General features: G+C 36.8%; 1 protein-coding gene across 1 annotated transcript in view; it reads left to right on the top strand.

The window, feature by feature from the left end:
• The window catches only part of LOC150105802 (serine/threonine-protein phosphatase with EF-hands pef-1-like), a 34,700-nt gene extending 21,564 nt beyond the window's left edge, over positions 1-13,136 (top strand). Inside the window, exons 9-15 of the mRNA XM_090394566.1 lie at positions 4,308-4,376; positions 4,630-4,815; positions 4,943-5,088; positions 5,173-5,279; positions 10,882-11,039; positions 12,296-12,380; positions 12,859-13,136. Of these exons, the coding sequence (XP_090250692.1) occupies positions 4,308-4,376; positions 4,630-4,815; positions 4,943-5,088; positions 5,173-5,279; positions 10,882-11,039; positions 12,296-12,380; positions 12,859-13,136 (1,029 nt within the window). The remainder of the gene's footprint in view (positions 1-4,307; positions 4,377-4,629; positions 4,816-4,942; positions 5,089-5,172; positions 5,280-10,881; positions 11,040-12,295; positions 12,381-12,858) is intronic.
• The last annotated feature ends 911 nt before the right edge of the window (positions 13,137-14,047 follow it).

Genomic DNA, 14,047 nt, shown 5'->3' with positions numbered 1-14,047 from the left:
CGTTACGCTTTCTCAACTAAAGATTGCAGTGCCACTCCAGTTACGTGTGAATGTGACATTAGCTTCCGAAAACAACCACTATAATTGTATTGATTTTTTTTTCCCGCTTGGTTGATTGAGGTTATTTTGAAAGGAAGTCCACGGAATAGCGAGGAAGTTTTTTCGTTTAATAACTTTAATAATTTTTATTTAATAATTCATTTTAATTAATTTATTTTAATCAATTAGTTTTTTTAATTAATTATCTATTTTTATTTAATAATTTATTTTTAATTAATTTATTTTAATCAATTAGTTTTTTAATTAATTATCTATTTTTATTTAATTAATTATCTATTTTTATTTAATAATTTATTTTTGATTCATTTATTTTTATTTATTTATTGTATTTTATGATTTATTCTTATTAAATAGATTAAGTGAGGTTCCTACAGAATCCTGCATTAGCCCCTAATCATTGTACATCCTCTGTCTATCAAAAGAAACCGAACTTTTGATAGAAAATAAAACGCAAGCCAATTAGAATTATTCAAATCATTTATTTCAATCAATATACTCTCACTGAGCTTCGATACACCGTTTGGCACGATCAATTAAATCGTTAAATGAGTTTTTTATATCGATTTTTGGGATACTGTTCAGGGTTGTGGTTATTGCCGCTTGAACGTTTTCAATAGTGTCGTATCGCTTTTCTTTCATCGGCAAATCAAGTCTGGGGAAGAGAAAGGAGTCATAGGGTGCTTAATCAGGTGAACGTGGTGAGTGATCCAACAAACAAACTTGATTTTTGCTCAAAAACTGTCTCACAATGTTCGAACGATTAGATGGTGCATTATCGTGCAAAAGTGACCAGCTGCCTGCATCACGATATTCATCCCGTACGCGACGAATTCTCGCCATCAATCGCTTCAAAACTTCGAGATAAAAACTCACCATTGACCGTTTGGTCAAGCGGAATGAATTTTTTTGTGGATAATGCCCTTGGATTCGTAGAAACAAATCGGCATTGTCTTTACTTTTGACTTTTCTTGCAACATTTTTTTGGATGCCCCTCTTCTGGTGGTCTCCACTCAGCACTCTAGCACTTTGGTTCGGGCTCATACTCAAAACACACGTTTCGTCACCAGTAACGATCGTTTCAAGGAAGTTTGAGTTCTTACGAACGGTTTTCATGAGGTCCTTGCAGTGTTCAATTCGATACATTTTTTGGTCGTCGGTCAACTTGTGGGGGAACAAATCGCGAATTCAATTTACGAAGGCCGAAACTCTCGGTCAAAATTTGTGCACAGTTGATTTTGGAATCCCCAATTCATCTTCAATCAATCTCACGGACGATTTCAAGTTTTCTTTGATGAAATCACGCACTTTTTGGATGTTAACTTCGCTCAGTTCAGTTTTTGCGCTTCAGTGAAACGTTTACCAAGTTTAACACAAAAGTCAATCGAAGCTCTCTGTTTGAAACTCATTTTCCGACCGTTCGTGAAAACACATTGTCACTCTTGACACTATAACTCGGCTTCTAATGAAACAAATGTCATAAACAGTTGACACAACACTAATGAAAGTTGCCACTTTCGACAACAAAAAGATACAACAGATGGTGCCACTAATTTCTACTATTTTCAAAAAGTTCGGTTTCTTTTTGGACAGAGGGTGTACAAATATTCATTCATATTCATTTATTTTTGTATTCATGTGTAAGAAAGCAGATATATAATCTATATTCGGTCAAAAGATAGCAATCCACATATCAAGAATTCTGTCGATTTGAATCGCATATTTATTTTTTTTTTAACTAAGAAAACTACGTTGTTGTTAAGTGGTGTGATAATTTTTAATTATAGCTTCCACTCTTTTTCTATCAAATTAATTTAATGAAATTATATCTACCAGAAATTCCGGTAGATGGCGCTAGTTTCGAATAATGACATCGAGCATTTTTTTAAAATATTTTAAAAGAAATACAAAAACCAACCAGATATAATTTTGTTTTAAGCTAAGAAAAATAATAATAAATAAATAACGAAGTATGGTAACGAAACTAGATGTCACTTATGATAAAAAAAAAAAAAACGCAAACCAAAGGCGTAGTGCACATGTGCAATTAGCCTTTCTTCATTGTGCAAACAATGTTCCTACTCGTGAGCTCGTTTTCATTCATTGCTTTTTTTATAACTGTTATTCGAGAGCTCAAACCTTTCTCCAAGCACTGCTTTCACCTTTTCAGTGTTTAAACCGAATGGGCAGATTATTTTAATACACAATAATTAGGGTTTGTCATAGGTCAGAATAATTTAAGATCTGTTTTTGCCTTTTTAGTCGCATAGTAATTGATGGAGCGCCATCTATTGTTGACATTTTGATATAGTGTCGAAATGTTGAAGTTGAATAAAAAATACAGTAAAAACAGAAAATATTGCATATTAAAAATATAAGCATAAAACAAACAAAATAAAAATAAAAACCAAGTCTTGAAGGGATGCAACAGAGGAGTGTAAAGACGGCTGCATTAATTACCTCAAACTGAAACAGTGGAACATGTCCGTACCACTGTAAAGATCGGTGTTCCAAGCAATCCATCACATTTCTTTGCAAATTAAATGTCTCCATGACGATCTCATTGCGAACTCTTTGAAGGCAAGATGTACACTTATTTCGCCTACTTAAGCCACTCGTAAGCCATCCATCTCTACATCTCTTATACGACTCTTCTGTTTTGTATTGAATGTCCATCCCCCCATATACCAGAACCCTGTACTATCATTTGGAGTGTCATCTTCTTGGTTTCTTGCTTGTACTCCATTACACAGTATTCAGTTGTATAATGGCATTACGAGCTTGGTTGACACCATCATCTACCTCTTTCTCACACATTCTTGACTTATGAATAATAGATCCTCAGTATCTGAATGATTTACTGCCTTGACTTTACCGACTGGAAGATCTAAATTTCTGCCTTCTCTACCAAATATTTTGTCTTGGTAAAATTTACTTTTAGATCTCCCATGCTGAGAGATAAACTAAGTTTTACCATTATCATTTTCTACATCTTCACCAAAAGGTGTAACTGTTCAATCCCCAATCTTTCGACGCCTTCTACAGTTGAGGTCCTCAAGGGGAAAAATGCTCTTGGTTATCTCTGTATGTCTCCATCAATTCACTCAATTGCTCGAAATATTCATATTTCAGCATCCTCTGTTGGAGAACATGTTTTTATGATAGCCATTTCCACCCCATAAATATTGAATGTATATTAAATTTTTGTATAATATTTTCTCAAATGAAATTATCCTATAAAAAAATTAAGTTATCTTTCAAATTTTTACTGTAGTAGTTGTTGTTTTTGTGTAAAATAATACTGATCGTAGTTCACATAAATATTGTTCAAAAAGATGTTATTAAGAATAAATATAAGGTATGTATATGCATTTAAAGTTAAAATATAATTATTCATAAAATGTAAACATTTTTATAGTGAAATTTTTAAAATTAAATGAAATAAATTGCATATCATCTATACACCTTTTTGTTTATACTAGTTTGTCTCTATATATTTATCAAGCTGTTAGGGTAAAGCTGGGTAGACCGGCAGGGATTCATTCAATCCAATACCCTTGGAGTGTAACGGATTGCGATGCTGTAGCCAATGAAGTTCTAACTGAGGCTCGGCTTTTGCTGTTACCCTCCTGCCATGATCAGAGTTTTATTTAAATGCTCAATAAGACCTTATCCCTACACTGTCCTCTACAGATAACGGGGAATATGAAAAGCATTCTTGCTTCGCCCCTTTAAGCCAGTCCTTTTAAGGACTATAAGGTAAAGCTGGGTTTTGTACTCTTTGCAGAAATCATTTTTTTTTACTCTTTGCAGTAGTCGCATTTTACGAAGTATGAAAGCAACTTAAAAACTTAAATTGATATTGTTTTGCTCAAAGTTCTAGATATTTTTAACACTAGGCGATATCTCTTCATACAATGAAAACCATGCTCCTAAACTACAACGGATATTTCCCCAAAAAAGTTAGTTGGCTAAAAGTTAAAGGATTACAAATATCTGCCCCTTGCCTAGATCACCTCACAAAATTGCTTATTGGAGGCTGGAGTTACTCGTTTGATCTCTAGAGCAGGGTTTCGTTTATCTAACGTTCAATGCCTCGACACAACTAATGAAAATATACTACACGTTTCCAGCCTTTCGTAGGTGGGATTCACATGTAAAAAAAATCGAAATAAAGTTTTTTAAATTATATTTATGAACCAGAAAGTTTACAGCAATGTTTATGGAAACATATATGTTTCTTTCTGCAGTTTACAACAGTGCTTCGCCCACCTACAAGCCACCGTCAACTAGACCATGACCTGGACGAATGGAAAGAGGTGAATATCCCATATGGTTTTGTATAAATAGATAATTTCAAGCCATTTTATTGAACGCATTATAAAAAAATGGAAGCACAATCTGATCGGTAACCACCATGAAAATGCATCTCTAAAGAAAAAAAAATGAAATTAATTTTAAAATACTGAAGGATTATTTATTAATACTAAATAATTCAAAAGAAGTTAGCATTTTATTAACATAACTATTATTGCTCTTATTTTTACGATTCTTCATTGGTGTGTTTAACAGATTGTAGACCTACTTTGGAGTGACCCAAGACACCAAACAGGTTGCAGCGCAAACGTATTCAGAGGCGGTGGTTCCTTTTTTGGACCCGATGTTACCGAAGCTTTCCTACAACGACACCATCTCGATTTTATCATTCGATCCCACCAATGCAAAGTAGATGGCTACGAGTTTACCCATGACGACAAGGTATAACTCATTCACACTTCATTGGTTACCATAGCAACTTAAGAGAAAGCGCCCATTTATTTTTTAGAGTAAAAATTCAATTCTCTAATTATATGTGCTGATTTTTTTTTTATTTTCCATTACGCAGGTGTTAACAGTATTTTCGGCTTCTAATTACTACGAAATTGGAAGCAATCGAGGTGCCTACGTCAAGCTTGTGGGACCAACTTTATTACCACACGCTGTCATGTACATTAGTAACCCGAGCGCGCGATACATTACAATACGACAAAGGTAAGAAGCAGTGTTGTGTTGTTATTACAATATTGAACTAAATTATAGAAAGGATAATTCCTAATGCACGTTCTTCCTATTTAGACAAGGCTACATAGAACAGTCAGCTCTGAGGGAACTTACGCATCACATCCTGGACCACAAGGAAAAATTACTGGCGGAATTTATGAAGAAGGATCCAGAAGACACGGGTAAGTGGAAAGAGATTAAGATTTGATGCCGAAATAAAGAGAATAGTGGTTGTTAGGAGAAAGATGGTTTTTCTTTCATCATAAATATTTGCCCATTAGTTTTGTCACATCCCCACGTGCCCTCGAGGGCACAGAGGTCTGACATACGTCAGTTTACACACCGAAATTAACCTTGTGAGAATGACCAGTCCTCAGCAGTGTCAGCAGCATTGAACTAAACCCCTTCCAACTACTAACCGTGCTCAGACCTGCTTAACTTTTTAGTAGCGGAGACACTACCAATCGACCAACCTTTGCTGGCTATTTGCCCATTACAACTGGCAAATAATAATAATAATAATAATAATAATAATAATAATAATAATAATAATAATAATAATAATAATAATAATAATAATTTGTTTTATTATGTAATAACATTTTATTTATCATCTTACAGAGCATTTACATATATACATATATTTACATATTACATATATATTTTTTTACAGTGAATTTCATACAAAATTTTCCGTTTTTTGTATTCTAAAATACGTTAATAATAGTTACTATGGATGGTAATAGTTTGCAACTAGTTTATAGTTTGCAATTGGATAAGGCACATTTTTTAACAGCATTTTTAGTATAACGGGCCATCAAAATATGTTCATGCCGCATCGTCCGTCGCGTGGGTTACCAAGGGATGCGTTCGGGTTTTAGGCAGAGGGACCCGTTCGAAAAATATGTTACAGTCTCCCTTAGACACCACTCCTCAGCACTCTGCTAGAGGAAACTCCATCAATAGGCCCGCTACTCGTTTGGGGAGGTGTTTAGGGGCAGCGCAAAGAAATGGTTCTGCAAAAGGACGGAAATGGCAACGACAACGGTACCAGACTATGGCTTTAGGCAACTGGAACATCTTCTCTCTGACAGGGAAGGAGTTGGAACTAGTTGAGGAAGCCAAGCGCTACCGGCTAGTCGGGCTTTCTTCGACCAAGAGGAGAGGCTCTGGAACTGTCGACCTGGATAAGGGGTGGAAGCTCTACTACTCTGGTGTGAGCCCGACAATGTCTGTTCAGGCGGGTGTGGGGATTCTCACAAGCCCCCAGCTATCAGACTGTGTTGCTGAGTGGATCCCATTGGGGGGATGGGTATGTGTGTTAAGGCTTCAGATGAAAAACCATGATTTGGCTGTGGTACAAGCCTATGCACCTAATCTGGAGTCAGAATACTCTGCCTTCCTAGAGGAAGTGGATACTACTTTTGCAGGGTGGCAGACATGGAATCAGTCCTGCTAATTGGTGACTTCAAAGCACGTGTTGGAACAGATGACCAGACATGGATGGGTGTGGTTGGGAGGAAAGGCGCCCCTGACCTTAACGCGAATGGGTTGAAATTATTGGACTTCTTCTGTACTAATAGCTTGTCCATAATGAATACCTTCTTCCAACACCGAGAAGTCCATAAGTATACCTGGTACAGGGATACACTAGAACAAAAGTCTCTGATTGACTTCTTTATAGTCTCAGCAGACCAATTTTCCTCAGTGTTGGACGTTCGTGTGAGAAGAGGAGCAGAACTGTCAACTGACCACCACCTTGTTGTGTATGTGCACTCTACGGCTTCAGAAACCAGATGCTACCATCAACGCTGGTAGGCCTAAGCAGCTAACCCGCGTGAAATGGGAGGCATTGGAAAATGAGGCTGTGAGCAAGAATTTTGCAGATGACATTTCCTCCAGGTTCAAAGAGATTCCCAAGCATATTACAGATGTTGAGGAGGAGTGGAAGCTGTTCAGAACAGCTGTCACTGCCTCTGCACTCTCATGCTCTGGCAGAGAGTGGCTCGGCATGGCAACGGGCAGTGAGAAAAGGACACCTTGGTGGAACCAAGAAGTCCAAAAAACTGTCTGGGCAAAAAAGGAGTCTTACTTAACATGGCTTAGGGTCAGGTCACCTGAGATGCGTTTGCAGTATTTTGAGGCAAGAAAAGCTGCTGCTGAGGCAGTAAAGACAGCAAAGCAAAGCAAGGCTTGGGATTCCTTTGGAGAAAGATTAGACTCATCGTATGCAAATGCAAACAAAGTATTCTGGCAGACCATCCGCCGCCTTCGAGGGAGGAAATCGTGCACAGCAAGAGCAATTAAGGATGGTGCACTTTTAACAACCGAGAAGGATATCTTCCACAGAAGGAGGGAATACTTTGAGAGCCATCTTAACCCGGGTGGCCCAGCAATTGTGGACATCCAAGAGGTGCAGATTAGAGGCAATGACTAGTCTCACAGCAGAAGAGATCCATTTAGCAATAAAATCGCTAAAATCGGGCAAGGCTGCTGGCGATGATGAAATTCGGCCCGAAATGCTTAAATCGAGATGGTGTTCTCTGGCTGACTAGAGTGTGTCAGGCTGCTTAGATATCTGGGCGAGCACCAAAGCCATGGCAGACAGGCATAATAATACCAGTCTTCAAGAAGGGAGACCAGAAGGATTGCAGTAATTATTGTGTGGCATCTTTCTGCTCAGCCTGCCTGCTAAAGTGTATCCGAGGTGGTTGGAAAGACGGTGCAGGAGCATAGTTGAGTCAAAGTTCCAGGAAGAATAGTGTGGCTTTCGTCCTGGTAGAAACACAACTGACCAAATCTTCACTTTAAGGCAAGTCTTTGAGAAATCTTGGGAATATGCCAAGAATGTCTACATTGTGGACTTAAAGAAGGCATATGACCGGGTTCCTCGGGATAAGCTTTGGCAAGTAGTACAGGAGTATGGAGTGGATAGCCAACTATTAGCTGCCATCAAGTCCCTGTATGAATGCCCAGAGTTTTGTGTCAGGGTAAACAGCACAAAGTCTGAACCTTTCACACTCTCCGTTGGCCTCCGCCAAGGGTGTGTTCTGTTACCCCCCCCCTTTTCATAATATTTATGGACTGGATTGATAGGCACAGCCGAGGCAGTGAGTGTGTCAGAATTGGAAGATGTAGCATTGTACATCTGATTTTTGCAGATGACCTAGTTCTACTTAGCTCTTCCACAGATAACCTCCAGCGGACCCTGGATAGGTCTGTAGCTGTTTGTGCAGACGCCGGAATGAACATCAGTGTGGCCAAAACTGAAACATTTGTGGTCTCAAGACAACCATCGCAGTGCACTCTACATGTAAATGGAGTCTCAATGAGGCAGGTGGAGAAGTTTAAATACCTTGGGTCCATATTCACGATGATGGAAAATGGGACGTAGAGCTAGATACTCGAATTGGCTTAGCAAGCTCAATATTGCGGGAGCTTGGCCGTTCGGTAGTACTGAAGTGAGAGTTAAGCCAGAAGGCAAAGCTGGCTGTCTTCAATACAGTCTATGTCCCCATCCTCACCTATGGTCATGAGAGTTGGGTAATGACCGAAAGAATGCGGACACGAATCCAAGCGGCTGAAATGAGATTCCTTTGAGGGGTTGCGAGGCTGACAAGACTCGAAAGAGTCAGAAGCTCTGCAATTTGGGAAACCCTCAATACTTAACCATTGCTTCTCCGTGTTGAGAGATCACAGTTACGTTGGTACGGGCATGTGGTCAGAATGCCACAAGAGAGCTCCCTCAGCAGGTCCTCTTTGCCAAGCCAGAGGGTGGGAGGCCATGTTAAAGGCCAAGGACTCGCTGGATAGATTATATCCAAAACCTTGGGTGGACACGTTTGGGAATCCCACCCGAACACCTGAGCTTGGTGGCAGAGGATCATGACCACTGGAAGTTCCTCTTGCAGCTGTTCCCCCCACAACCCAATTAGGAATGGTGGGCCTTGAAGATGTATGTATGTATAGTATAACAGTAAGTTCTATATATTTTACAATTTTTGCTTTTTAATGTTTTTAACCGCTGTAACTACACCACTTCAATGTAATAAATAATTCTTTTTGTTGTTGTTGTTGATCTCGGTTGAGATGTATTGTCTCTGCTTGCATCCTCGAAGCTTGTTAATGAGCTTATCTGAGGATGACACCGGTTAGATATATGTATTTTTTTTATCTATTTGATTGTTGTTTTGGAAGTAGACTGATGTTTGGGAGGTCAATTGAATGATCTTAAAGGTCTGATCAAAATGAAATTGCTGGTATGTTCTGGTGTTATTGCATCTGTCTTGGTGGTTCACATTAATTTTTATTGTGATCTTCTTTTTGAACTAATTAGGAGACTTTTTTTTCACTGTGGCAGCCTGTCTATGTCTTCTGAGCTTTTAATTTGTATTGACTTTAAAGTTTGTGACTTCCTCAAGAATATCTTGGCATCTCTGATCTACAAAAAAAAAATGGTAATTGTTTTCTGTTTTTGCTTTTTTTGCTTGGTACAACAGATCCTGGTTGAATGGTGTTAAATGTTCGGATTGGAAGATTGGTGTGTTGTCTTGCAATGCGTTCAAGTCCTTGGCAACTGGTTTTTTCTGTCTGCTGGCTTTTATGAGATTGTCTCTTGGGGACTTTCTGGTAAGATGAACTATGACTGGTGCAGGCCGTGGCAAGCCTTGTTTTTTGTTCTTCCTAGGAATCCGATTTATAGTCTGAATGTCGGGGGATGTCAATTCCATGGCCTAATTTTAAAACTACGTCTCTCAGGTTTTCTGTAGGTGAAGTTTCGGGAAGACCGTTTATGACAAGATCTTCTTTATGTTGTTGCTGATTTAAACGTTCGTATTGTAGTTTTAGAGAACGAAGTTCTTGACGGAGTTCGGATGTCTCTTTCATCAAATTGTGTTGCCTGTCTTTTAGTGCGTTAATGCTGATTTTCATGTCTTTTATAACACCGCTATCACTGCTAAATTATTATATTTGACCAAATCTTCATATTCGCTAGATTTTTTTGTTATTTGTTCGTTCAGTTTGTCGAAAAATTTTTGCACAAGCTGCCTTTTATAGTCTCTAGACCGTTTTATATTAGTATATTTAAAGAGTTGAAATTATGGGACTCACCTGCATATTTTTTTCTCTGTTCAGTTCGTCATCTGATTTTGCCTCTGGTATACTCGGCTACTCCGTAGATGGCTGCCCTAGGTACATTTCTTTGTTCTTCCTGCAGAGTAGGCACTTCAATTCCTAGCGTTTTGCATTAGATTTACGTTGCTAGGTTGTTTCTGAAAAGCAGGCACATATTTCCATCGGACGATAAACCCTCCAGGCATTTAATACATTTCATTACTCACCTTTCTTCCCTTGAGCAATTGTGGCTTGATTATAAAGATGGAGACGTCCTTTGTTCTGCGCTCGTTGTTGACCACGATTCTGTCTGTTCTGCCGTTGTTGATCACGGGTCTGAAAAAGTGACCTGTCTGGTCACTTTTCAACACTTCAAAATTTGGTTTCTTCTTAGCCGATTTCGGTGAATTTTACATCATAGTCTTCGACGTGACTAGTAGAGTCACTTGGAAACACTTTCAAATTAAAAACAGTAATTGGAACCACTTTAAAACAATAAAAAACGGTGGTAGCGATATCATCGTGTGCCCGATGATAATAATATCATCTGAATTGATGTTCACTCGATAACAATAGCTTTCAGTTACTGCGATTTTACAGACAAAATAATAACTGAAATATTTAAAACAAATCATCCGTTCTCACCAAGTGTTTTTTCTTTATATTAAGGGAGGATTACCCTCGTTGACTGGTGCGAAGTGATGGAACAAATTATTGGCTTCCGTTTACCTTGGAGACTTCTATGTACTAAGCTTGCCAAATGTGAAGAGGAAGATGGATTGGTGCATTATAAGACGACTTTTGAAGATCCCTTCTCAAATTGTATGGTAATAAATGCCTGTTGCTTTGAATCGTATTTCGTAATTGTTCTCTTTTACATAATTTGCATAAATTTCATATTACTAATGTGTGCTAATGTATGAATTGACGATATTCTTTCAAATGTGTAATGAATTCGCATCCGCTGAATTATTACCAGTAGCAAAATGATATATTTTAGTTTAGCAGTCGTGGAATCACAGGATTTTTCCACAGGGATGCAAGAAACTTACCAAATTTTAGTGATTTACAAAGAAAGTAGTCCCTCTTATTTCAATGTGTGTGTGTGATGCCGTTTACTGTTCATAATGTCGCCATCTACAGTGCGCAGCTTGTTGCTTTTGACTCGCTGAATTCAAATTTTGTATTACTCTGCAAGAAAAAAATAATAAGGAGGAATGCCAACAAAATCTGAGAATCATAACACGGTGGTTTTGCATAAACGTTTGTTAGAAACTGTTTCTGTGTGTTGAGAAAGACCAAAAAAAAAACGTAATAAAGAAAATAGATGTAGATCTAGTTGAATACCAAAACTGCAGATCGGAGCTTATGGAATTCATTGGTACCTCTACACAAAATGAATTCCAAGCTTTAGGAATCCAGCAACACAGGTCTTAACTTCTGCCTGGATAGGATGTTCGTGTTATTCATCATATAGCATCACAGATCATTGGGATATCGATATATACGTGTAGATAGATAGATAAATAGACGCGTCATCTATTTTTTGTCTTGCTGAAGTATATGCCGGTGGTTGGCCGAGTGGTTAGCGTATTCGCTCTCCAGCCAAAAGGCTGTGGGTTCGAATCCCGCAGTGGGCATGGATGTATGTGATCATCCGTGAAAATATTAGTGGTGGTAGTCGGCGGTAGATGGCGTTGGTGGAGATGATGAAGGTAATTGCGGTTAGTGGAGAGTTTTAGAGTGGATGCCCTCCCTCGATGAGTCTTTGGACTCCCTGGAGGTGTTAAATAATAATAATAATATAACAGTTTACATGCCATCAGGAGAAGGAATAGTGAGCAACAAACAGTCATTGCTTGCGATTTCTTAATATGAGATGTATTATAAAATATTAAAAATACCGTCCAAATATTTTGTTAGCCCATTCTGAAATATATCATTTTTCTATAGGTAGAGGTCCTTCTTGACATGCTATTATTGTTACTACCTAATGTAATGAAATAATTAATTCATTCTTTCTTTGTTTTTTAAAAGAAATATAGTTCAAATTATTTTTCCATATTGTTCATCATCTCCATAGGAAGGACCATCCGTACTTGAAACCCTGTATCATAATAAGGATACATTAGAGACCATTTTCAGACTCATCGACAAAGATAGTTCTGGTAGGTAGCAGTTGTACGTTACTAATAACATTTGAAATCATTTACTAAACTTTATCTTATTTTAATTTTTAAAAATGCATTTATATATTGTTAGCGAACAGTTATAGTGATGGTTGAGTTTTCGCCTATGGCGACAAATGTATTTGGAAACAGTGCATAATTTTAAAATATTTCATATAATATTTTGAACTAGTTGAATTCAAATAGCATTTAAATTCCTTCTGATCCACACATCATCATCATCATCATCATTATCATCCGCTGATCCATTGTGGAATTAAGTACTCATTCTATAGCGATATTAAAATAGATGCAGTCAGCTTGCGTAGTTCACTTAATACTACCATATGTATGTTAAAAGTAAACTAATTTTTGTCAACTGCCTAACGATTTTATGCAGTTTTATTATACAAATTGTATGCCATGTAACAGTAAGAGCGATTCTGCATTTTCTAATTTTTATTTATTCTTTTTTTAGGTTCCATCTCCATGGAGGAGTTTGCAGAAGCTTGTTCATCTCTTGGCAAAAATACCGGCAGAGATCTTTCCTCCGAAACTATTAGGGACATCGCTCGTAGTATTGATATCAACAAAGATGGACAGATTGATTTGAATGAATTCCTCGAAGCATTTAGAATTGTTACTGTGGAAAGTGAAATGACAGAAATCGATAAGTTATCTGAAAATGCATCCTCTTCGTGTGGTGAAAGTCTCCCTGATAGTCCAATACAAACTTATGAAAGCAATCTGTTGTAAAAAAAAAAAAAATCTATGCCTAAAATACACACACAACTAATGAGTCTTCCACTGGGTAAGGGAACGTCAGTGAATTCTGTTTTCATTCAAAAAAAAAATATTCATCAGTTTAGTAACTATCTCAGGACTTAAAACACCCGTCCATTTTATGATTCATGGTCAAAAAATTTTTCCAATTCTACAGTGTAGTACAAAAAGACTTCGAAGCATGTTTTACATAATCTGAGCTCTTTAAGCGTATTTTAAAAGTATGTAATTCAGAAAATAGCTGTTCTTTTTTCGTCTATTACCACTTAGTGGACATTTGAAGTCATTAAATGATCCCATAAAAATTGTCTCAATTTAATTATACTTTTAGAGCGGAAAAAATTAACAAAATATAACTAATACAAATAATAGAAAAACTCGTTCCAAAATGTAAAAAGTTTAAAGAGAAAATAGACACACTTTCCAATCTGGAAATTCTATCAGTGAAGCTTAAATTCAAAACAATCACCAAAAAGGCCTCTAAGACTTGAACACCTGAAAATTAAAAGACTATAATTACACAAAATATATATATATATATATATATATATATATATATATATATATATATATATATATATATATATATATATATATATATATATATATATATATATATATATATATATATATATATATAATTAATAATTTTGGGGAAAATTCGATATTAAATGCAGTAAAACAAAGATTACAAGCTTACTACTGAAATAATAAATCTATGACATCAAAAGAAAAAGATAAATAAAACTTAATACTCAGAAAAGACCTCAATTGCTAAAAATCTACAAAATTACATCTAAATGTAGAAAAGCAAAATCAAATTGGATAAATAAAAAAATAAGTACGTTACAATACAGCTATCTGTTATAAACCAAATTTAGTGT

Source organism: Typopeltis vanoorti, chromosome 6 (genome assembly GCF_054136105.1).
Source record: "Typopeltis vanoorti isolate ZY-2024b chromosome 6, IOZ_Tvanoo_1.0, whole genome shotgun sequence".
In the NCBI taxonomy this organism is placed as follows: Eukaryota; Metazoa; Arthropoda; class Arachnida; order Uropygi; family Thelyphonidae; genus Typopeltis; species Typopeltis vanoorti.
This window is presented reverse-complemented; position numbering and strand designations above follow the sequence as displayed.